Consider the following 24,946-nt stretch of genomic DNA (forward strand, 5'->3'; position numbering starts at 1 on the left):
TCTGTGAACAATAGCTGGCTTTCCTTGGGCACCAACCATCTCCATGTGAAGATGGGCAAAACCGCTTGCCATGGACAGAGCGAGATTGAACATCCCTTCCACTGTAACCGTGTATCTGTTTGAGTAATCAAAAAGGGGTCCATGCTCATGGTTAATGGACACCAGCCACAGCCGAGTCCATGTGCCATTGTCTCTGTTGTCAGCTGCTACAAATCCTAGGGTGTGTTCATGACGTAACATCCCAGTCTGATCAATGTCTGCCTCTCAGAACCATGAACATTCTTCCCTAGAAGAGAACATCTTCACCGCAACTTCTTCTCCCCACCACCAGCCTTGTCAAACTTCTCCAAACTGACCTTTGCTGATGCTTTCTTGTAATAAGATGGTCCTGGCAGTTGTCCTCTGAACAAGCAGCACCACAGCCACCAACACTGAGAAGCAGCCAGCAATGCAGAGCCGACTCCATGGTCCAGCTGCCACTGTTGGTGGCCCAGCCCGGCCTCAGCTGCAGCTTCTCCTCAGCGAGCCTCCTAGGCTGGCCTCAAACTGGGGATCCTCCTGCCTCTGCCTCCTTCAGCAAATCCTACCAGTGTGCACCACCACAACTGGATGCATGCAGCTTGGGCCTGAGCTGGGGAATGCAAGGCCACAGGTAAGCGGCTTTTTCTCAAATTTGTAACTCGAATGTTGGGCGCCAGGTGTAACATGAATCTTAAAAGGTCTTATTAATAAAATCAAACCCAGGGCCAGATTTTGGGGTGAATGCTGGAAGATCAGAGAGACAGAACACAAGCCACAGCTAACCTCACCTCGCCAACTTCTCAGCCGATCCTGTTTCCTCAAACTGGAAGCCTCTGAGTCCTCACCCAAATGGATCTAGGCTGAACTGCTGCTGAAAGCCTAAAAGCTTAAAAGCCTCTAGTTTCTGGTCTTCACACCTTTTATACCTTTCTGTGTCCTGCCATCACTTCCTGGGATTAAAGGCATGTGTCTTTCCCAAGCAAGACATAAGATCTCAAATCCTGGGATTAAAGGTGTGTGCCACCATGATATTGCTTGTACTATATCTCCTAGGTGCAATTACCATAGCTTCTAAAGTGTGTAATGAAGCTCTTACGTTTGTGTCTATACATTCTTGTGTTGGCAAAGCCACAGAAGTATTAAAGCAAGCTGATCAACAGAATGGGCAGTGTGCACCGTCAGGGCCACGGTAGAAGTAGCTGTAGAAGTTATAGCAGTGAGTACTGCAGAACTGTTAGTTGAGATATGATCTAAAAATCTCCCTTTTTGTAGAAAGAGCCTGTTGTAGTTCCCAGAGAATTCATTGCTCAAAATCACATGGTGTCTCATCAAGCTGCACAGGAGCCATAAGAAAGGCTGGGGAAGCAAGAGAGGCCCTTCGGAGGAGAGGAAGTTCATTCAATACATGAGATACAATCGATGCAAGTTATTTTGAAGTGTCCACCACCATCTTAAAATGAGGAACTCCCAGTCAGTAACATACATGAAAGGTTAACACAGGCAGTGAGTCCAATTATAAATTGATGTCCATGTCATAATTTCTCATTTTCTCCATATGTCCCATCAATGCTCACACTGCCTGGGGCTGGGGCTAACATTCAAAGCTCTGGCAGAATCTTTCCATCAGGAGACACTATAACGGGATGTGGGCAATGCAGGGGTCCTAGAAAGTTATCTTCATCCAGACCCCATGAGCATATTCAGGACAAGACAGCCAGTTGACCAGTACCTCAGGTTGTTCACTCAGAGACACAGAGTTCTTTAGAGCCCAGGAGCACACCACCAATTACCCAAGGGGGAATTCCACTCTCAAACCAGGTCATCAGACTCTCACTGCATACTGGGAAATGTTCACCCAGTGGGGTAACCTGTGGATTATTAGAGATTGGAAAACTCAAGTGACGAATGAACTGATGTCTGAAAAGACTATATATCCAACCCCTAGTAGATCTCAAAGCCATAGGCCTAACAGTCACTCAGATCAGAAGGGCACATCTGTACTGACCCACCATTAATAAATAGGAATGGTGAATGATACCCCACTATAGTTAGAGAGAACAGTGCGGGCCCCACATGGGAAACGTCTAGGACAGTGGTTCTCAGCCTTTCTTATTTTTTCATTTTTTTCTTGAAAGGGTTTCTCTGTGTAGCTTTGGAGCCCTTCCTGGAACTCACTCTGTAACCCTGGGAGACCTCAAACTCACAGAGAACCACCTGGCTGTGCTTCCTGAGAGCTGGGATTAAAGGCATGCACCACCACCACCCAGCTTGGTTCTCAGCCTTTCTAATGCTGCGGTCCTTTAATACATTTTCTCATGTTGTGGTGACCCTCAACCATAAATTATTTTGTTGATATTTCATAATTGTAATTTTACTACTGAAATGAATCATAATGCAAATATCTGATATGCCGGATGTCTGATATGTGACCCCAAAGGGGTCGTGACCCACAGGTTGAGAACCCCTGAAGAAGACCAGTTCCCTCGGTCTGATACTTGTAAATGTCATCTAATGTTTTAAAAGCCAGATATTTAAATATAAACCTTGATTTAACATACATTATAGTCATTTTTTAAAAATTAATGGATTTTACATTGGGACTGCAGTTTCCACTCTCTCCTTTTTCCTCCCATCCCTCTCCCCGACCCTTTATTGTGTCCCCAGTGGATCCACTCCTCCTCCATTTCTATTCAGAAAAGGACAGGAGATATTGACAAAACACGGCATATCAAGTTAGAGTAAGACTAAGCACTTCACCTTGTATTAAGGTTGGGCAAGGTGACCTAATATGAGCAGCAGGTTTCCAAAAGCCAGCAAAGGGGGCAGAGACAGCCCCTGTTCCCACTGCTAGGAGTCCCACAAGAAGACCAAGCTAAACACCTGTCACATCTATGCAGAGGGCCCAGGTCAGTCCCGTGCAGGCTCCCTGGTTGTTTGTTCAGTTTCTGTGAAATCCTATGAGCCCAGGTTAGTTAAATCTGTGGGTTTTCTTGTGGTGTCCTTGACCTCTCTGGATCCCACAATCCTTCCTCCCTCTCTTCAGCAGGATTTCCTGAGCTCTGCCTCATGTTTGATTGTGGGTCTGCATCTGTTTCCAGTTGCTGGATGAAGCCTCTCTGATGACATCTGGGCTAGGCACCAATCTATGAGTATAGCAGAATTTCCCTAGTCATCATTACTTTGATTTTTCTCTACAGTCCTGTTTGGTTCCATCCTAGGTCTCTGGGCATCCAGCCTCTGGGTCCTGGCACTCCAGGCAGTGTCAGGGGTGGCCCACCCTCTTGGCATGGGTCTGAGGCTGGACGGGGTCACTGGTTGGCCACTCCCACAATCTCTATGTCACCCTTACCCCAGTACATCCCATAGTCAGAACACAGTGTAGGTCTAAGGTGATGTAGCTCACTTGGGGTCCAGACACCTCCACTGGAAGTCTTGCCTGGTCACAGGAAGTTGCCAGTTCAGTGTAGGATTCCACTATTGCTAGGAGTGTTAGCTGGGGTCATCCTTGTCGATTCCTGGGAGTTCCCTTTGCACTAGGTTTCTACCTGACCCTGAAATACCCCCTTTCCCGTTGGTTCTTTCAGTACTCCCCCCAAATCACCCCACCAGATTCCCGACCCCACCCCCACCTTGATTTGACGTACTTTACAGCCAGTTTTTTTGTAATTGTTAATCTTAGACCTTAGAAACTAATATCAAATATATTATTTTTAAGTCTTATTCTTAACTACATTAAGTGTCTTACTCAGACAATTTTAGTTTTTCATTCTACAACCATACATCCACATAATCTTCATACATCAATCTTTATTCATTAAGTAATTTGAACCATTTTATAATATCTTACCATTTTAATGCCATATCTCATGTTTATAACATTTTTTTCTTTTTTTTTTCTTTTGGTTTTTCGAGACAGGGTTTCTCTGTGTAGCTTTGCGCCTTTCCTGGAACTCACTTGGTAGCCCAGGCTGGCCTCGAACTCACAGAGATCCACCTGGCTCTGCCTCCCAAGTGCTGGGATTAAAGGCGTATGCCACTACCGCCCGGCCAATAACATTTTTATTTTTAAAACCATCATAGTAATATACATAGATCTTCCATTATTATTTAAAAAAATTGGTTGGGAGGGCCTTTCACCTCCTTTTAGTGAAGGAGTATTAACATTTAGCAAATTTTGTTGTGATCATTTTAGGCTGCCATGGCTGAAGTTAGGATAATAGTTCAACTTAGAAGATAGACCAGAAGTCCTATACGGGACCTTTAAAGATTCATTTGATTATTAATACGGACTTAAAGACACCACAGAGATCAAAATAACTCCAAAATCTTTAAATGTCTGTATTTATGTATATATACACTGTCTCAAAAAGATGTTTTATGAATATCTTTTGAGGAGAGGTTTCCATGTTTGAATCAAGATGCTAATTGGAATAGACATCATCTTCTGGTGAATTGCCTGTTAATCATGTTTTAGGTTACCAGGTCTCCTTCTGTATTGTTTGGCTCTTTGCTTTCTGTGTATTTGCTGAAGAGATGGGAACATTTGTGGTTTGCCACAATCTGGATTTTTCTGTGGGCTTCCTGCCCGCTTTCCTGTCCCTGTGTTTCCCAATGCATCTAAGAACACATGGGAAGCAGCACCGTACATCCACCAGGGGGCGCTGCCTCCCAACAGCGGGGGAGGTTAACAGGTCCTGGATGGTGGCTCCCTGGATCCCTCCATTCACCAGTGGGGCAAAAAGTCGCTTATGTGTCTGCCTTTCTACCTGTACAATTTACAAAGAGAAGAAAAGGCCTGTCACCCCCTTTCACACCCTGCAGGGATGCTCACCTGGTCTCTTGCTGTCCTGTGTGTTCTTGCTGCTCTAGGCGCAGGCTAGAAATACCAACATGGCAGGAAAAGCAGAAGCCACAAGAGCAGAAGCAGAGCTGGTGGCTCCACCACTTTCCCTAGCTTGAGGTCCTGGAGAGACCAGAAAAGTTATAGTGATTGCATTCCACAGGGGCTTCCCGACCCTGCCTACCCCCTTCCCCTCTTAGAGTGATGCTTGCCCCATTTACTCACCAAGGAGTGTAGGGACTTCAATGTTCTGGCTGCGGTGCCTCAGGCGGCAGGTGAAGTGTGGTTCCTGTCCAGGAAGAACCCAAATAGACACCCAGGTCTGGAAGGTCCCATCTCCACTGGGAAGGATGGTCCCAGGCCCAAATGAATGCTGCTGTACTGGCCTCCCATCCTGAAGCCAGGTCAAGGTGGCCACAGGAGTATACAGATTAAAAGCCCAGCACGTCAGGGTGATCCTGCCCACTGGGTATGGCCTTCTGGACACTGTTACCATCGGGGGACCTGAGAGAAGATAAAGTGAGTCAGTGAGGTGAGGACCTTTCTATCTCTGCATGGAGTGTTGCCCAGAAGAACCACCCTGTTCATATTCACTTCCAGCCTCCCCTCCTTAGATGAAACAGCTCCCAGTGGTTATAGGACTGTGGGAGGCTGGGGCTCAGTTCCAATGGCCCTTGATGCCCTTGAGGATCCATCCCTTATTTACATGCTGATGATGAGAGGACAGGGTGTCCCTGCTGTCATGGGCCAGCAGTTCCTCTTTCCAACACAGGTCATAGGTGAACAACAGGCACTGAGAGGACAGAGGCTCAGTGTCTATGGGGGCCACAGATCAGACCGTGGTGCCTGTGCCTCTTCTCTATGACAAAGCCAGCTCATCAGTCACTAGAGGACAGGTGAGGGACTCTCTAAGTACAGTCAGCTGATTGTGGCCATGATTCTCTGTTCCTGGATTTGGCCAAAAACTGATGACCAGTATCTTTCTTCCTTCACAAATATCCCAGGACAACCTCTTATCTTCTGTTACATGATATCCAAAGTTTTAAACATCACATTTCAGATCCAAGACAGGTCCATTATCATAACACTAGAAAGGTAGAGACAGGTGGTAGGTGAATTATGACTCTGTTTTCTAAAAAAGACAAGCCAAATAAAAAATGAAACTTGATCTTTTAAATATTTTAGAATTATTTACTTTATTTTATGTACTTTATTTTGCCTGCCAAAATGTACATGTACCATGTGTAACCTAGTGCTTAAAAAAGTCATCAAAAGTATTGGATCCCCTAGAACTGGAGCTACAAATGGTTTTAAGCCCCTTCATGGTTACTGGGCATTCACCCTGGGTCCTCTGCAAGAGCAACCAGTGCTCCTACCCACTGAGCCATCTCCCAAGCCCCAACTTGGGGGTGGGGATGGCAAAGACACAGGTTAGAAATAAAGCAGGTTAGAGTGTGCGTCCCCACTGCATAACTACAGTGGGTTAGTCATCTCCTGCATACCTGCTGAAAGACTAGGCAGAGCTCAGTGAGGCTGAAGACCCCAAAAGCCTTTCCTGGTGAGAATCTGAGGGCAGAAACAACCAGTTATTATATAATGTCACCCTGTGGATATTTTCTCCAGCCTCCTTTCCCTGGGAGACAGGTGCGTATATGAGATTCACACACGGCTCCACTGGCCCCTGACAATCTACGGGTGTCAGCCTCTACCAACCTGGAGAACTTGAGAGGACATGAAAATCTCGCTGTCAGAGGCCAGCTGATCCAGCCTGTGATGCAGAAGAATTTGTAGATGCTGATGGGACAAAGAGCTTCTCTGGTCTACAGGGACTGGACACCTGACCTCAGTGGACAGTAGCTCCTTATGCCACAGAAGAAAAGAAAGCCTGTTCTGCATGCTCTAAGGCACAGTGAGGTACCATCCTTTCTAGGACAGGGAACTGATTGTTTGCCTAAGGTTTTGAGTTTTTCCCCTTGAAGATCCTTGGATGATCAGTGGTTTCTTCATCTCGACTACCCTCTCACCACCCTGGTTTCTGTGAACACTTTATGGGTGTCTCTGTGTACAGGATGCCCAGCAGAGAGTGTCAATCCACAAGAGGCAAGAAGGAAGTCTGGTTGAACACTGAGCAGTAGCCAGTGTTAGTTCAAACTTTGAGAGTCTGATATCAAGTAATTTGTTTTAGGTACTTTTAAGTTCATTATAATTAGAAAAAAAGATTTCTGGTGATAATTAACTCAATCCTGTGTGTACAATGAAGCATAATACATGACTATATCAAAGTCTTAAAAAGTACCAGTGACATTTTCCATAAAAATAGATTCTGTAGATTAACTGAAAAAACTGAAAAATCCATAGATTAACTGAGAAAAGATAAACAAATTCATGATGGAGGTCTAGAGGAGGATAGTGTTGTAGATTGAATGAGTCAAACAAGATTAGGATAAGGGTCTTGGGGAACATGTATACCCTGATCATACAGATTGTTCAAAGGTCAGAAAGTACTTATCCACATCTCTCTGCTCCCAGATTCTTGGGTGGAAAACATCTCCCCCTTTGAAGAGACAACCCTTTGTGTTCATCATTCTCCTGGTTCCCTGATGCTTATCAGTGAGCACAAGGACCCAAAGGCCCCCCCTACTGCTCTGTGTTTTTGTCACAAGATTAAATTGAAGAAGCAGCATTGAACTTGACCTTCCTTAATCAAGACCTGAACAAGAGCAGAATGACTTTGACCCATGACACAGAATAGGTTGTGAACCAGCTCCAGGTGCAGAAGTCTCTTATCTCAACTCCCCATCATGATGACCCCACCTAAGGGACAGGACTCCACACACCCAGTTGTCTCAGTTCTTCAAAGTGAACACCCCAGAATGTAGGACAATTGAGTGAAATCTAAGATTACTGACATCTGGGGACTTATAACTGTGGACTCATGTCAGAGATACCTAAGCTTCCCCACTTAAGGTGCACAACAGTGGCTCTGGAGATTACTCACACTCCATCTGAGTGTCACCTTAGACTATGTGATGCTTGTCTAATTTAGTGAGAATCCAGTACCTCATAAGCACTGTAGCAAGACGCAGTCAGACTCAGTGAATGGACCCACCCACCCATAGTCAGTACCTCTATCCATCAATTGGTTCCCCAAATAAATCGAGTATCTCTGGAGACGGTCAGGACATATGTCATTCAGAAAAGTCTGAACTTGATCCACACTGGGGCCATGCCTCTCCCAGAATGTCTTGGTTGAGTGAGTTGAAGGCACAGATACTTTCCACATTTGGCTCTTCTGGTCAAAGGTGAGGAAGTCTTGCCCATCATAGCCCAAGCGCCAGAAGCCTCCAGTGTTGTTTCCTTGGGTTTCACAGCCGAAAGTTGCCTGAAGGGTGTGAATGCCTGGCCATACCAGACAGAGACTTGTCACCTTATTTTTTTTGTAACCTCATTTTTAAGGACCTTATTTCCCTCTGGTCTTAAGGTGAATTGTCTACATCCTGTGACCTCTCAGGAGTCAGATCCTGCATCCCTCACAGAAGCATCACTGGTTTATTCAACTATCCTAGCCGTATCCAGCCCCCATCCCTGACTTTAGAGACCAGAGTTGAATTATGTGCTTCTGTCTCTGCATACTCACCTCCATGCTGGCCCTTCTGGGTCATGACCTCAGTCAGCATCCTCCTGAGTTGCTCCTCCTTCTCCTGCATGTCCTCAGTCTCTCTTGTCCAGATCTTAGCTCCTCCTTGTCTCTTGATCCTAGGCCCCCAGAGCTCTGTTCTTGTCCTCTCACCACCATAGCGCAGAAAGAGCTCATTATCAATGTATCCCAGGGCTCTGAATTCGAACTTCCTTGTCCCCTCCAGAGACAAGGCCATGAGGTCATAGTGCAGAGTATGGGTTCCTGAGAGAGGAAGAGAAAGATGACACAATAAACAAGTTGATGGGTTTCACAGTCAGCTCTGCCTTGAGGAATTGAGCTCAGACTGTATTCTGTTGCTGTGTGAGTGTGAGAAGCCAAGAGGAATGTTATGTTAGAGCATGAGAGAGAAAAGGAGCGAAGAGAATGAGTGAAAGTCAGAAGGAACGACTGTAGTAGAGAGATGTAAAATGGCCTTCTGGTGTCTGAGGTCCTGGGTACCATGAAGCCATGGTGCTCTGGGTGTCTTCTGCTGCCACCCAGGGCCATGATGTTGTCTGGGCCTGTACTGCTGCTGAGGGTAGGTGTGTCTCTGTGGCCCTACAGCAGCCAGGGTCTGATTCAATGTCTGTGGCTTCTGCTGCAGTTGTAGACCATGTGGCTGCGTGGTGTCTGATTCTTCTTTCTCTCTTGCTATATGATTCTGTAAATTTAACACTAATCAGTACAATTCTGATAGCAGAGTACTAAATACTATAATATCATATCTACAAGCTCAGTATTTTAAATTCCCTTTGATTGCTTCTTAATATGTCTAAAATTTGTCTCTTTTGTAAACTTTAAAGTTCTTCTGAGCTCCAGGGAGTTGGCTTGGACCCACCTAGATAGGTCAGATTCACTCCAGATAAGTATCACTTAATCTTTCCATGGTCCCAGGACCCACCTCTCTCATCCTGGAACCCCTCAGGGATCCCCCTCCCCCCATCTTTCCTTCCCCTCCAAGTACAAGGATCTAAGAAAATTTTTTCTAAACTTCATCTTCTGCCTCACCAGCATCTTGTCAGGTCCAAACTGTTAGATCTAAGCGGCCCCGGAGGATGATTCCACAGAGTTCAAACAGCTGCAAAGACAACCAGCTACCTCAGGACAAATGGCTAAGCCCTCCCCCACCCCCAATAACTGATGCCCAGCACGTCAGCTGGAAGCAGTTTTGAGAGACCTGGTACCCCCATTCCCATCCACCTGCCACCCCTAACCCCTCACTTTTTATAACAACAAAATGGGTGGAAGTTTTGAGAGACCTGGTACCTCCATTCCCATCCACCTGCCACTCCTAACCCCTCACTTTTTATAACAACAAAATGGGTGGAATGTCATCATTCCCGACAGCCTCCTAGCAGCTTCCAGAGTCCCATGACTGACCATGTGCTGCCAGCATTCTGGCAAAATGTTCAGTCACTCCAGTGCCTTATGTCCTACATAATCCATGTGCATCGTCTATGTCTATGCGCATGTGCGGTGTGGCTACATAAACTCCTATACGCATGCTGCATGATCAAGGTGATCCTTAAAAGCAGACTCCACCCATTCCCCACCGTTTTCTGTACATTTCGTCTCTGGCAGGCTTGCTCACTTGCCTATCTTTCCTACCTGCCTCCCCTCACCCCCTTAATAAAACTCTCAAAGTAGATTTTGTTGTATCTTGTGGTCTGTTCTCTTGTCCAGTAAATAAATAAAAGGTAGATGATGGTAGGAGATCTGAGGAAATTATGTCAGAAGAATTCCATCATCTGGTCTACAGGGGCTTTCAGCAAGTCCAGAGCTCACTGGTTTTGCGGTACCACCTGAAGCGGACATGTTGAAGGCTGTTTTGAAGCAGTTTGCCTTCCACAGTTGCTTCCTGGATGGTGTCTGTCAGCTGAGGTGACATCTTCTGGGACAGTCTAGGGCCAGAAGGGTAAGTTCAGCAACTTAGGGAAAATCCTTATCTTGGCTGTACACTTGAAACTTCCAGGGCTGTGGTCCTGGTAGTTGGGGAGGTGGAAGGAATCACAACATCAGGGGAGGGTGAGAGCCTGCCTCCGGGAGAGGCAGTAGGTAGGAGAGCTTAGACTGTTGACTGACAAGAATATGTATCTGAGTTCCTTTGACCTGTGACAGGTGGTCCAAGTTCTGGCTCCCTGAAGTTGTATGCGTTTTTTAAAGTTTACAAAAGAAAAGAGATAAAAGTTTCAGAAGCATCAGCATGACTGCCGTCTGTAATCTGCATGAAATCTGCAGTGTAGAAAAATCAGTTAACATGTGTCTGCAAGCAGAGATGTTTTCACCACAATGAGAAGCACTTTTAATTCTATATTTAGAAAGCAACCAAAGGAAATTTAAAATATTGAACCTGGTAGGCAGTGCTTTACCATGGCTAACTAATAACTTATAAGACTCCATCGATCAACTTTTGAAGTCTTTATATCATCTTTAAGTCTCATTTTTCACATATTTTAAATCACTTCCTTAGACTCTAACAATTTATATAAACTTCCATCCAACCATTTACCATGAGGCATAGGGGTTGATTACTGACAGCAGTCACTGAAATCAAGCTTTTAAATAGAGATAACAAAAGATAAACGTTTAGTTACTAATAGGAGCATGGTAGTTTGTGTTTGGTTCTACACTGAAACCTGTTTTGTGAGTTTATCTCTTTCAATGTGAAGCCCCTCAGCAAGGCAAATCTGTCTGTGAGTCTGCCTTTCTCAGCAGGAGAACTGATAGCTCTAGAAAAAAGCAAAGCCTGATTTTTACATCTGAAATGGGCTGACCAGGCAGCTTCAGCCTCTGGAGAGGAGCTGGCTGCTTGCTGTTGTCAGACTGATAGAGCTTCAGTTAGCCATTGAAAGGGAGAAATTAATAGTCATCTTAAAAGACGTTCCTTCCCCTTCTCCCTTCTTCCTCCAAAGGTATTTGCTGACCAGCTTTTTTTGAATTGACCAAAAGTTGAACCTGTGGGAAAGATAAGGCTGGGACAATAAATTCGTGTATCCTAGACTTGGCAAAACAAGGTGTGGAGAGTAATGGAATCAGTTAACCAGAAGTTGAACTCGGAAGGAATGCAACAATAAATGTTGTGTCAACAAAAATAGGACATAGGGAATAAAAATTTATGTCTCTACCTCATCCCTAGCCCTGAGATATGTAGCATTCTGCATGTGAACCTTTCCTATATAAACCCCTTAAAGTGAGTGCTCGGGACCTTCCCTCTTTTCACCTACTGTAAAGTGGGGTTGGGAAGGTCCCTGCCTAGGCTGGAATAAATGAAACCTTTTGTTCTTACATCGGAAATCGGCTCCTTGGTGGTCTTATTGGGACGAGGGTGGGGGGGGGGACGACTCACGCACGGCATTACACCAGCAGCAACATCAGAGATCTGAGAAGAATAATTTTGGGCAGGAAGTAGAATCCAAATGACCTCTGTATCAATTAAAATGACAGAGACTTACCTGCTACCTAGACGGTTACCCTAGGCTCCTCCACAGTGACTTTGAGGGCTTTATTGGAAGGAGAGGCCATCAGTTTTTGGCTGTTATATAGGACAGCCACCAACTAAACAAAAGTTGAATCCAAGTTACATACAAACATATGGAAGCAAGTTAAGATTCCTTATTGCCATAGTCAATGTTCTGTCACTGTACAGAGACACCACGACTACTATAACTCTTATAAAGGAAAGCATTTGATTATGACTTGCTCACAATTACAGAGGTTTAGTCCATTGTCATCATGGCGAGAAGCGTGGAATAAACCAGGCAGACATGGTGCTGGAGAAGTTGAGAGTTCTATGTCCAGATCCACAGACAGGAGGAAGAGGGAGAGTCAATGGACATGGCTTGAGCTTTTGAAACTTCAAAGCCCATCCCCCAGTGACACACTTCCTCCAACACCTCCTGATCCTTTCACGTAGTGCCATTCCCGGGTGACCATGCATGCAAATCTATGAGCCTATGGGGCCATTCTCATTCAGGCCACCACACCTATGTAAATATTTTTTTTTGTTATAAGTTTTAAGCTGACTTTTTGTTACAGATTTTTAAATCACACCCAATGACTTTAAAATCCTGAGATAAAAGAATTTTACACAATAGTCTTACAAAATCTTAAGATAAAGTTCATACTTTAGCAAAGATTTTAGGGATATGAGAAGGGAGTATTTAGATAATGAAATAAAATCAAGAAGAGGAACATGAGCTTAAGCAGAAGTGATCCCTCCTGGGAACAGCTTACTTTTCAGCTGCTTTAAAGCACACAGGGCTTTTTCCTGGGCTGTTCCACTTTGCTCTGCTTCTCCCTGCCACACTCAGGTGCCCACTTGACTCAAGACAGAGATATTGGAGGAAACTTTTAAATAGGCATCCTCAGGTCTGTAGCAGGAGGGTCATAACCCACTTCCAGACCCATCTTTTTCATGAAGTAAAACAACATGAAGCAATTTTAAAAAATATACTTTCAAAATATTCAAAGATACTTGAATCTCTGTAAAACTGAGTTTACTGATGAGAGAGAGAGAGAGAGAGAGAGAGAGAGAGAGAGAGAGAGAGAGAGAGAGAGAGAAACAAGGAAAGCAAAGAAGGCTCAGAGATAAGACATTCTTGAGAGTGGAGAGCAGAAAAAGTTTAGAGATAAGAGATAGAGATTTGGGGATCATTTGTGCAGTGGGAGAAATTGTTACAGTCTGCAAGAATTTGGAAATAAAGCATGCCATCTTTAGCCATTGATTGAGCTGTATTGAGGCTACACCATTTGCAGTAAAACATAATGAAATCTCTGAGTCTAAGGAGGAGGAGATTAGAGGAGAGGAAAGGGTCACAAGCAGGAACTTAGCCCATGAGCTGGAGGAGTTGAGGGCAGGGGAGTAGCTGAGAAGAGCCTAAGATATTAGCATTGACTCTGAAATGTATAACAGGCATTTGAGCTATTGAGGGAGCCAGGAAGCCACCATGCACTTTGGTGTGCTAATGGGCACCACAGAGAGACATTTGTCCCTTCTGCAAGTGATAGAGAAATGGGTCCCTTGGTAGTGGGGAACTGGCTTCTGAAGTTCTTGAGGAAACTTTGTCCAACCACCAGAATTTGGGGGAAATGGAGTTTCCTATGGACCTCACACCCTACTCTAGTCTTCATCCTTAAAAACCTCTGTTCTCTCAAGTAACCATGGGCTCAGATTCCTGAAACTGAAGATATGTTTATGTAGTGATTTTAATGTTTTGTTTGTTTTTGATCATTTTTTTTACATAATACATATACAAACATACTTTTCAATCAGCCTGTTTCCATCTTAGTGTTAGAAGCCAACTTAAAGATAAAATAGGTTCTTTGCTGTTTATGATTAAATCTGTTTCTTAAGGATTGGGCTATGCCCCACCTGTAACCTGAAATAAATGGTTCCATACTGCCTGTTCCAGGAAACAGAAACCATGTTTTTCTTTTTCAAAATGTTATGATCACCTTGTTATGACCTCCTTTTTATGATCACCTTGTTGTGACCTTTGGTGGTATTTTATTTGTACTGAAATGTGATTTTAATTGTATGTTAATAAATAAAGTTGCCCGGGGATCAGAGCTATTAGAGCCATAGCAAGAGCATGGCAGTGGTGGTGCACGCCTTTAATCCCAGCACTTGGTAGAAGAGCTAGGTAGATCTCTGTGTGGTCAAGGATACAGCCAATATTGGAGACACACGTCTTTAATCTAAATACCATAGAAGACCTGGAGGGCTGTACAAACAGGCAGTGACATGTTTGGGTTTACAACCAATGAGAAGGCAGAACAGAAAGACTATATAAAGACAAACATATAGGAAGTAGGTCTCTTTTCAGAGAGGTCTCTTGGCTAGCTGCAGCAGGCGGGTAAGGCTCTTAGCTCTGATCTCTTGGCTTTCTTCTTTGCATTGGTTCTGTGTTTCTTATTTAATAAGACGGTTGGTTACATCTACAGTGACCACCTTGTTATGACCACCTTGTTATAACTACTTTGTTGTGACCACCTTGTTATAGCCACCTTGTTATGGCCACCTTTTTATGTTTACCTTGTTATGACTGCTTTGTTATGACCACCTTACAACCATGTCTTTATTTCAGGAGGTTGTTATGACCAACTTATTATGCTTATGTTCTGCTTCTGTACCCCCCCATTTGCCTGCCACCCCCCGTTTGGAAAGCCCCTATTCCTGAACTATAAAAACCTTTGTGTTACCCATGTCCAGGGCTGATCTCTTGGAACCCTGCCTTTAGGGAGAGACAGTCTATTATATGAATAGAAAAGTTTGCTTTATTAATGTGGCCATGATGATTTGGGTCACTGGTCTTTCTCCTCACATCTGTGGCGTTAACAGTACCAACAAAGAGAGCTATGTCTTTGAGTTCAACAACAGAAACATAAAAAAAAAAAAAAATCAAAAGGACAATTACAGCTGTTGCCATGGAAGAGCTTCTGAGGTCATTCTGCTGGGTCTTCATGTGTGAAGAGGTGATTGCTCCTCCTGAAGGACACATTTTTCCCAGTTGACAGTTGCTTTAGATTAGAATGACTTATGTCTGTGCCTTTAAATATGAAATATATTTATATATCTAAATGCAATCATTTAAAGGATTTTAAGGTTATATTTGACCTCTATTACCTCAAATTAATAATCAAATGAGTTTTTAAAGGTCCATTAGGACAAAAGATAAAAATTACTTTAATAAATAAAAATTCTAAAAATGTAAATATTCTTTTAGTAAATATAAATTTGTAATAAATAAAACGGATATTTTTAAAAAATGAATAACTAAAACTTTCATGAGTTAAAAAAGTCTGAGTATGTTGTTTAAGGTATATAAAAATTATGAAAAGACTTAGAAATAATAAATATGATATTAGAATTTCTAAGGTCTGTGATTAACAATCACAAAAAACTGGCTTTAATGTACAACATATCAAAGTTTATTTTAAAATATCTGGCTTTCATGAAAGGAAAAAGAGAATTTGGTTCTGTATCCTTGTCCAGGACCAGACTAGCAAGGCCTGTCTGAGACTGGAATAAGTCCCTTGAACGAGTCAAGGTTGAAATTTCTGGGGACCCGACACTCTCCCTGGGCTGTGATCATCACTGTAGGGTAAAAGGGTCAGTGAAAGAACACCCTGTCCCTAAGACCAGAGCTAAAAACACATCCTGCCCCTAACCAAGTTCAGGGCTTGAAGTCCCACCAATCCCTGAACTTGCTCAGAGTCTGACCAGGGTTTCCCTGGCAAAGTGTTACAGCCCTGGCTCTGGGAATGGTTTCCTTGATGCGAGTGTAAGAACTCTGCTCCAGCAGGGGAGGGGTTTACAGCTCTGCTCTGCTCCAGCAAGAGTCATTGCAGCAGACCTCACCCAATGGATTTATTGGGAGGGAAAAATCCAGCAGAGTGTTTGCCTCTGCTAGGGAGAAAAGCAGTGACACACTGAACAGGATACAGAGCTTACATTGTTTCTTGTGGGTGGAGCTTTCCAGCTCTGGGAAACCATTGGCCATCCTGCCCCCACCAAGTTCCTGGGAGTCTGTGATTATACCACTATGCTAGGACAGCCAAGCACACTTCCTCCCACAGTCAGTGTCCTTTAGACATAAAAGTTCCTCCAAATGGCTACCAGATGTGCATCTTTCCAGGGACTCAACTAGATAATACACACATATACACAGAGAGAAGCACACACAGACACTCAGACATATACACACAGACATACACAAAGACACATACACACAGAGACACAGACACAAACAAACTATACAGACACACAGATACATAAACACACACACACACACGCTCAGCACATGGACACACACACAACACAGAAACACAGATACAAACACACACAGAAACACACAGGCACACACACATACAGAAATACATAGACATACAAAAACACACACTCACACAGAAACACATGAACAGAAACACACAAACACACATTACAAAGACACACATAGGCACACACACAGATATACACACACTAACACACCACACAGACACAGACACACACAGACACAGACACGCACATAACACACAGAAACACAGATACAAACACACAGAAACACACACACAGAGAAACACATAGACACACACAGACACACACTCCCACAGAAACACACACACAGAAACACACAAACACATATACAGACACACATAGGTGCACACACACAGACACACACATTCATATACCACACAGACACACACACTCACACAGACACACACACTCACACAGACACACACACTCACACAGACACACACAGGCACAGACACACACACTCACATACCAAACAGACACACAGACACACATAGACACACACAGAAACATACACACACCACACAGACACAGACAAACACACACCACACGGACACAGACACACATAGACACACACACAGAAACATACACATACCACACAGACACTGACACACACACACCACACAGATACACACACACAGCATACATACACAGACACACAGAGACACAGACACACAGAGACACACACACTCACTTACCACACAGACACATAGACACATATTTACACGCCCCAAATTCCCTCATGCTGCCCCCCACAGCACAGGGACATAGCGAGGTCCCTCTCCCTGCCCAGCACTCACCTGCACAGGTGCCCAACAACTCCTCCAGGAGCAGGCACTTTAGTGACAGCTGGACTAGGACTAGGGCTCTGGGTTCCAAGGACAACATCGTCTTCATCTGCCTTCATGAATTAACTGAGTTCTCTGCAGTTTCAAAACCAGACATGCTTCTCTTCTGGGTCCGCCCAGTCCAGGATGCCAAGAACTAAAGTGCATCACAGAGGACTGAGTAGATCTGGCAACAGATGAACAGCTGGCTGGTGGGAGAACAGCTGGTGTGGGGCTCAGTGGAAGGTGAGAGTCGCTGATACAGTGAGAAAGCTTGGGGTCAGGCAGCCCTGATTCAAGTCCTGTATTCCTCTCCCTGGAAGCATTAAAGCTTTCCTTTACAGCTATCCCCACTGCATCTCTGCAACAAGCAAGAAGGTTTCTTCTTGATGTTTTGTTTTGTTTTCTTTGCTTTCTTCAAGACAGGGTTTCTCTGTGTGGTTTTGGTGCCTATCCTGAAACTCACTCTGCAGACCAGGCTGACCTTGAACTCACAGAGATCTGCCTGGCTCTGTCTCCCGAATGCAGGGACTAAAGGTGTGTGCCACCGCCTCACGCTCTTCTTGATGTTTTAATCAGGAGTCTGGAATACATATAAATCCCTCATCAACCAGAAACCTTGTTTCATTTTCCACTTCCCATATCAAGATTCCATAGAACACTCAAATGTAAATACATACACATGCCAACTTAGCAATCAGGAAATTCCTGCTTGGAATTCCCCTTCTGCACCTACAAAAACAGATAATGTAAGCTCCTTGTAACTTACTGAGAATTAACAAAAATTCCCATGAAAGACTGGAAATTTTGAAACAATTTAGGTAACTATTGTTTGACCTTTGGGTTTAGCTATGTTGCTATCTGGTTTGGGTTTAGCCCATGACCACCCACTGCTGCTGAGCAGATCCTGCCCAGCCTGGACTTAAGTATTTTTAAAGCAGAACAATAAAATTTAAAAAATATTTTATACACATGCACACAGACACAGACACAGACACAGACACACAGACACACACACACACACACCCAGAAGAGAGACACTAGGTAGTTCATATAATTTCTCACTAGTTTAGAAACTCAGGGAGTAAGGGTGGTGCTGCACACATTTAATCCCAGAATTTTTTAGTAAGTGAATTTATTTATTTATTTATTTATGTATTTATGTGTCATTTATTTTACTTCCCTGGCACACCCATCTCCTAGGGAAACAGAGAAAGTTTTGAAGCCAGCACAGCTGCTTGACAAAGCTCCAGCAAAGCTGAGTCACATGCTATGATTAATAGTTGACCTGAGGCCCTTTTGATTGGAATCTCTGTGTGTTACACTCTTGGCAGGCTATTACTGTAATGATTCACCCATGTCTTTTCTCGGGAAATTGTTTCTGTATCTTCTTGAAGAAGTCTTGAATGACTACACCCTTGCTTCCAGGGAAGTAATCTTAGTTGATCACACTTGGGAGTCTTCTCTGTGCCTTGGAGATTGGTATCTGCTCTTATGCAAACTCAAGAACAAAACAGAACCACATAAATTCAGAGGAGGCTGACAAGGTTGGTCAGGATAGGAGAATTGACAGGAGATCAGTGTAGCTGGACTTTCTCCGGTCCTTCCTTGCCCAACAGTCTGGACGAATCTCTCCCACCCAAGGTCCCACAGCCTCTATAAAATAATTATTTAGAAGTTTATATTAATTACAAACTGTATGGCCTATGGCTTCAGCTTCTTGCTAGCTAGCTCTTTTATCTTAAATTAACCCATTTCTTTTTTTATTAAGAATTTTTTTTATTCATTTCACATACCAATCAAAGATCCCCCTCTTCCCTCCTCCTGCCCTTCCAGCCTCCCCCACAAACCACTCCCCATTCCATCCTACCAGAAGGTAAGGCCTTCCATGGGGAGTCAGCAGAGTCTGGTACATTCAGTAGAGGCAGGTCCAAGCCCTTCTCCCTGCATCAAGGCTGTGTAAGGTGTCCCACCATAGGTGGTAGGCTCCAAAAAGCCAGCTCATGCACCAGGGATGGATCCTGATCCTACTGCCAGGGGACCCTTAAGGGTTACAGAACTGTCTACAGGCTACAACAGCTGTCTCGCTTATGCAAAGGTCCTAGACCAGTCCCGTGGAGGCTCCACAGGTGTTGGTCTGAACTTCATGAGTTTCTACTAGTTTGGTTTGATTGTTTCTGTAGGTTTCCCCATCATGAGCTTGATGCCCCATGCTTATAGTATCCTTCTTCTCTCTCTTTGACTGGATGAGCTGGAATGATAGCTCAGCCATTAAAGGCTAGCTCACAACCCAAAATTAACCCATTTCTATAAATCTATATGTTGCCACATGGCTGTGGCGTTACCAATCTGCTGACATCTTGTTGCTCCTTGGGCAGTGGGCTCAAATCTCTCACGACTCCACCCTTCTTGTCTCTATATCTCTGCTTTGATTTCCTGCCTGGCTGTAAGCTTTCTTGCCAAAGGCCAAAACAGCTTTATTTATTATCCAGTGGGAGCCACACATATTCACAGCATACAGAAAAACATCCCACAGCAAATCAGAGCACAGAACTCCGTTTACAGTATACTTAGAAGTTCTTAGAACATAATCTATAAGATAAAAGCCCACATGCATCAAGCCTCTAAAGAGAATTCAGCAATAAGAGCTAGAGTGACTAGGATAACATAATAGCGCATACAGGTGGTATAAGAATGACATAGAATATAAGAAGAGTAAGGTTAAATTAGGATTTGTCATTCCTTAAAAGATTGATTTACATCAAGTAGCTATGTTGTTACTTAATTTAGAAACAAAAGAATTCTTTTATTTAACAAATCCCTATAAGATTATAAATATAAATATTATAAAGAATTGAATAATAGCTACAATGGTTCAGGCTTAAGCTAATTTGCAAGTAATATGATTGATCATTAAAAGTTAATAAAATACTGCTCAAAGCATGGTGATTCACCTGGACTGAACCAGATGTTTTCTAAAATATCTTAAATCCTCAAACTACTGCCAGCCTGAGAACAGGATGCTCTATTATGCTTGTTTAAGCTGAATGATCTGTAGAATTCTAGTAATAAGGATATAGAATAGATAATAAAATCTGTTCTATCTGTACTTAAACTATACCCCTGGGCATACTAGAGAAGTGTGCCTGGGGCAAAATGATGTGATCTGTATCTCTTTAGAAATCTTGAATCTGTATAAATTAAAAAAAAAAATTTCCCAATTGCTAGTCAGTTAGATATGCAAAGTCTTCCCGTCTGGGTTTCTGACTCAACCTTCCCCTCCCCTGATCCTAATATTTTTTCTGGAACCTGTTCATTGCAGGGAATCCCCTCCTCACCGCCCAAATTCTCCTCCCTCCTCTCCTCTCACTCCCTCTCCATTACCTCACCTCTGCTCATCCCCATCCACTTCCCCGCCATTTCTATTTAAAAAAGGGCACATCTCCCATGAGTATCAACAAAACATGGCATATGAAGTTGCAGTAAGACTAAGCACCTGTCCATGTATTAAGGCTGGGCAAAGTGACACAGAATGAGGAGTAGGGTCACACAAGCCTGTAAAAGAGTCCAAGACAGCCCCTGCTCCCACTGTTAGGAGTTCCACAAGAAGACCAAGCTACACAAGTGTAACATCTATGCAGAGGGCCCAGGTCAGTCCCAGGCAGGCTCCTTGGTTGTTTGTTCAGTCTCTGTGAGCCCCTGTGAGCCCAGGTTAGTTGAGTTTTCTTGTGGCTTCCTTCAACCCTCTGGCTCCTACACTCCTTTCTCCTCCTCTTCTGCAGGATTCCTTGAACTCCACCTACTGTTTGGCTGTGGATCTGTCTCTGTTTCATCAGTTGCTACATGAAGCCTCTTTGATGACAATTGGGATAGGCATCAATCTGGTCACAGGAGATGGCCAGTTCAGGCTACTCATCTGGTATTGCTAGGAGTCTTCCTGGGAGATTCCCTTGTGCCAGGTTTTTACCTGAACCTGCAGTACCCTCTCTCTTTCCAGTAGTCTCTTTCAGGACTCTCTTCCTCCTCTGACTCCCCCACAATCTGATTGCACCTGTTTCCATCCCCACCCACCCTCAGTCCACTGAAGCTCCCTCTTCTATTTTCCAGGCACTCCCCCCCCCCATGAACCCTCCTTGTTACCTAGTCTAATCCCAGCCCTGTAGTCCCAGACAGAGGCCGGTAGATCTCTGTGAGTTCAATGCCAGCCTGGACTCCCTAGAGAGTTCCAGGACTATGTAGAGAGATTTCCCCTGGAAAAGAGAGGGAGGAACACATGCTTTGTGAGAGCCCATGGTCAAGGTAACTCATCCAGTGTGAGTGCGTGGAGAGTCACTCATTCCTACCAGGTGGCATTACTCCATTGAAGGGACTTCTGCCCTGATGTCCTCAACACCTCTCCATAGGTCTCTCCTTTCAACATTCTTCAGCTCTGACTACCCCAATAATGAGAAAATCAAGATTCCATTACACAAATGTCTGAGGGACACACACAAATCATAGTGATGGCTAAAAGCCTCATTATCAACCCATATCAGATTCCATGTGACCTGCAAATCCACTACCTAAAATGACCTAGAAATGATATCTAATAGAGAGTGGTTTCAGTGATATTGTTCCAGAAAGATAAGGATAGTAAGAGAAGCGTGGTGGGGGGGGGATGGGAGAGGGAGAAAGAGAGAGAAGTAGACAGATGAGTGTGGGGAGAGACAGAGAAAGGAGAAAGAACACCACATGGTCCTCCAGGGATAAGAAGGTGGGTCTCATCAGAAACTGCACTTCTTGGGACACACAACACTGTCTCTGCTCCCTCCTCCCCAAACCTGGACTGGAATAGGATTCCCAACTGGTCACAGTCCCAAGAAATGGGAGAGGATGTGCCACCAGGATTTGGCCTGGGATCTGTACTGTATGACCCTTATTCTGGGAGGACTAGAGTTCCAGGCCACAACACTGAAACTAGAGCTGGAAGATGCTGCTGGTTACAGAAGTGAGTACCACTCCAGGTAGAACTGCACCAAGGATGGTAGATCTGGTCCTGTTATCCAGGTGCTAGCAGGCACAGTCACAGGCCAGTGTCTAGAATAGACAGATCCGGGGTGGAAGCCCTCAGTTTCTTACAGGACAATGGTAAACAGCACTGTTCAGATAAGAATCAGAGAGGCTGGTTCATCCAAACCACTTTTGGAGGCAGGGTTTCTCTGCATAGCCCTGACCTGAATGTGTACCTGATGTTCTTTGAAAGCACACAAACATGAAACCACTCCAGATATTTGGCTATTATATGCTTTACCACATTGGGAAACATGCCTATTGTCAGTGTGTGTGTGTGTGTGTGTGTGTGTGTGTGTGTGTGTGTGTGTTTTATTCACCAGTGTGCATGTGTGTATATGGAGGTCATAGGGAGATAATGTTGAGGTCAAGTTCAACTTCAGGTGTTTCTGCTTTGCCTTCAACTTTATGTTTTGACATTATCTCCCACTGAATCTAAATTCAACATTTTGTCTACCCTGGCTGGTAGTGATCCCTCCAGGCTCTGTCTGCCTCTGCTCTACCCACATACTTGTGTTTCAGGTTCTCACAAACATCCTAACTTTTATGTAGTGGGAATCTAATAGAGTCACTGTGTCTAGGATAAATATTAGGATGCACTAGTTATTTTTCACTCTATCTAGGGTAACAGTAAAGTGTATTAGTTGTTTGTTAGAGGTAGTAAGACCTTGAGGAAATTCTTGTAGAGAGCAGTGATTGTTTTCTATGATTTATAGAGTTGTTTTTCTGAGGATGTTTCCCATCTGTTGCATGACTAAGTCACAAGACTCTCCAGACACAGATGAGACATCTTGCATTATTGGGTACTGAAAACAGTGCACAGTAAGGACTGAAGTGGCCTTGGTGATGACTTCCTTCAGAGAACACAGAGAGTGGATCAAAGGGACCTTGGTATGAGGAACTCGTATGACCCAAAAAACAGCATTTGTGTACAGTCAGTAAATATGCTCTGGATGGAAGTTCAAGGTTCAGGTCACAGCAACTGTTCCTCCCTCTGTTGCCAGAGAGCTTAAAATTACATTCTGGAGTGACTCTCCTTCGAACGTTCCACACAGCACAAACCCTCACCCATTTACATGGAATGGGGCTCCAAATAGGTCCTCTCCTTGTGCAGCAAGCATGTTACCTTCTGAGACACATCCTCAGCCCCAAGAGGCCCACAGTTCCTCACTGTAGAGGCAAACTTACCGTTACCATGGCCGATTTCAGTGTTATCTTTGGCTTCAGCTGTGGTAAGAACTCAGCATTTGGGTGTTTTGTGCAATGTTCTTCGCTTCAGTTTCACTATCAGACAGGGTAACATTCACCCCAACTTTCGCTGCATACTTTTCCTGATAATCTTACTCCTAAGTTTTCTGAAGACACATGGAATCCTGCACTAAAGCCATTTTGAACTGCCTGGCTTTCTCTCCAGCTCTGCAATGGACAACTTTTGAGGTGAGTGCTGGGATCAATGTCATTGGCAGAGCTTGTGTGACATTCTGACAGGGATGGGGGATCCCACACCAAAGTCTCACATAGGTCACCACCCAGGACAGATCAGAACAGTGACAGGTTACCTTTAAAGGACTTTCCCGCTTTGATCAGTCTGGGCTTCTGTGAGAACAGAGAACAGAGCTTCCTCTAACAAAGCTGTGAAGGGCGAGGAGAGAACTGCTCCCCTGAGTGAGACTGGCAGCTCAGTGTGCTACCATTGGTTGTGAAATGCAGGTCATGATGTGATTGCACTCATTCTGTGATGCTGGTGATTATAGGCACAGAATCAGTTGTGAGCCACAGAGAGTTGGTTGCTTGATGCTGCTCATATCCTGGAATTCTGCAGTCCCAGGCAGCACACCTTTCTGATTTAAAGAAATATGCCAATATGGGTGGAAAATATTCAGCATGTATCTGGCCTCATCCAATAAACCTCAAGCACAGAATAGGTGCTGCCCAGCAATTTAGCCTCCTTCCCAACCTGTAGTTTGAAAGAATCCTCTGTGCCATGCTGTAGAACACATGTGCTTCTTATCCTTGTCCAGGCTGGCTGTAAACCTTGGTGGCCCCTGAGGGGAGGAAACTCAATTATCTAGATGCAATACTGATGCCTTCATAGAACAGAGCTCCTACTCAAGGAATAAGCATTGATTTTCTTTCTTTCTTTCTTTCTTCCTTCCTTCCTTCCTTCCTTCCTTCCTTTCTTTCTTTCTTTTCTTTTATTTTTTCTTTTTTGGTTTTTTGAGACAGGGTTTCTCTGTGTAGCTTTGTGCCTTTCCTGGAACTTGCTTGGTAACCCAGGCTGGCCTCGAACTCACAGAGATCCACCTGCCTCTGCCTCCCGAGTGCGGGGATTAAAGGTGTGGGCCACCACTGCCTGGCTGATTTTATTTCTGGCCCTTAGGATTTGACGAGTGGAAGCTGCTGTACCCTAGGCTTCCAGTATGACAAAGACCAGGGATTATAGTGGAAGAGCGGTGGCAATCAAAAAAACAAAAGCCTGGCCTTTAATCCCAGCACTCGGGAGGCAGAGGCAGGCGGATCTCTGTGAGTTCGAGGCCAGCCTGGGCTACAGAGTGAGTTCCAGGAAAGGCGCAAAGCTACACAGAGAAACCCTGTCTCGAAAAACCAAAAAAAAAAAAAAAAAAAAAAAAAAAAAAAAAGCCTGGACCAAGGAGGCCTTGGCTCTCATTCCTTCCTGGGGTACAGAAGAGGGGGTGGAAATATTGTAAGAGATTCAG

General features: G+C 44.2%; 1 protein-coding gene across 5 annotated transcripts in view; it reads right to left on the reverse strand.

Annotated features, from left to right (window-relative positions):
* LOC114682343 (H-2 class I histocompatibility antigen, D-D alpha chain-like) overlaps positions 1–17,636 on the reverse strand; it is a 21,173-nt gene extending 3,537 nt beyond the window's left edge. Inside the window, exons 1-6 of one of the 5 annotated variants that reach the window (XM_028856185.2) lie at positions 17,154–17,636; positions 8,499–8,762; positions 7,988–8,260; positions 5,087–5,365; positions 4,853–4,984; positions 974–1,889 (exon numbers count right to left, since the gene is read on the reverse strand). In XM_028856185.2, coding sequence (XP_028712018.1) covers positions 4,887–4,984; positions 5,087–5,365; positions 7,988–8,260; positions 8,499–8,762; positions 17,154–17,250 — 1,011 coding nt within the window. In that variant the 5' untranslated portion in view covers positions 17,251–17,636 and the 3' untranslated portion in view covers positions 974–1,889; positions 4,853–4,886. Of the gene's footprint in view, positions 1–973; positions 1,890–4,329; positions 4,985–5,086; positions 5,366–7,987; positions 8,261–8,498; positions 8,763–11,826; positions 11,920–17,153 lie in introns of those variants that run through there. The other 4 variants (XM_037201962.1, XM_037201961.1, XM_037201957.1 and 1 more) reach the window with 4 other exon arrangements.
* Positions 17,637–24,946: the final 7,310 nt, after the last annotated feature.

This window comes from Peromyscus leucopus, chromosome 1, assembly GCF_004664715.2.
Source record: "Peromyscus leucopus breed LL Stock chromosome 1, UCI_PerLeu_2.1, whole genome shotgun sequence".
Lineage (NCBI taxonomy): Eukaryota > Metazoa > Chordata > Mammalia > Rodentia > Cricetidae > Peromyscus > Peromyscus leucopus.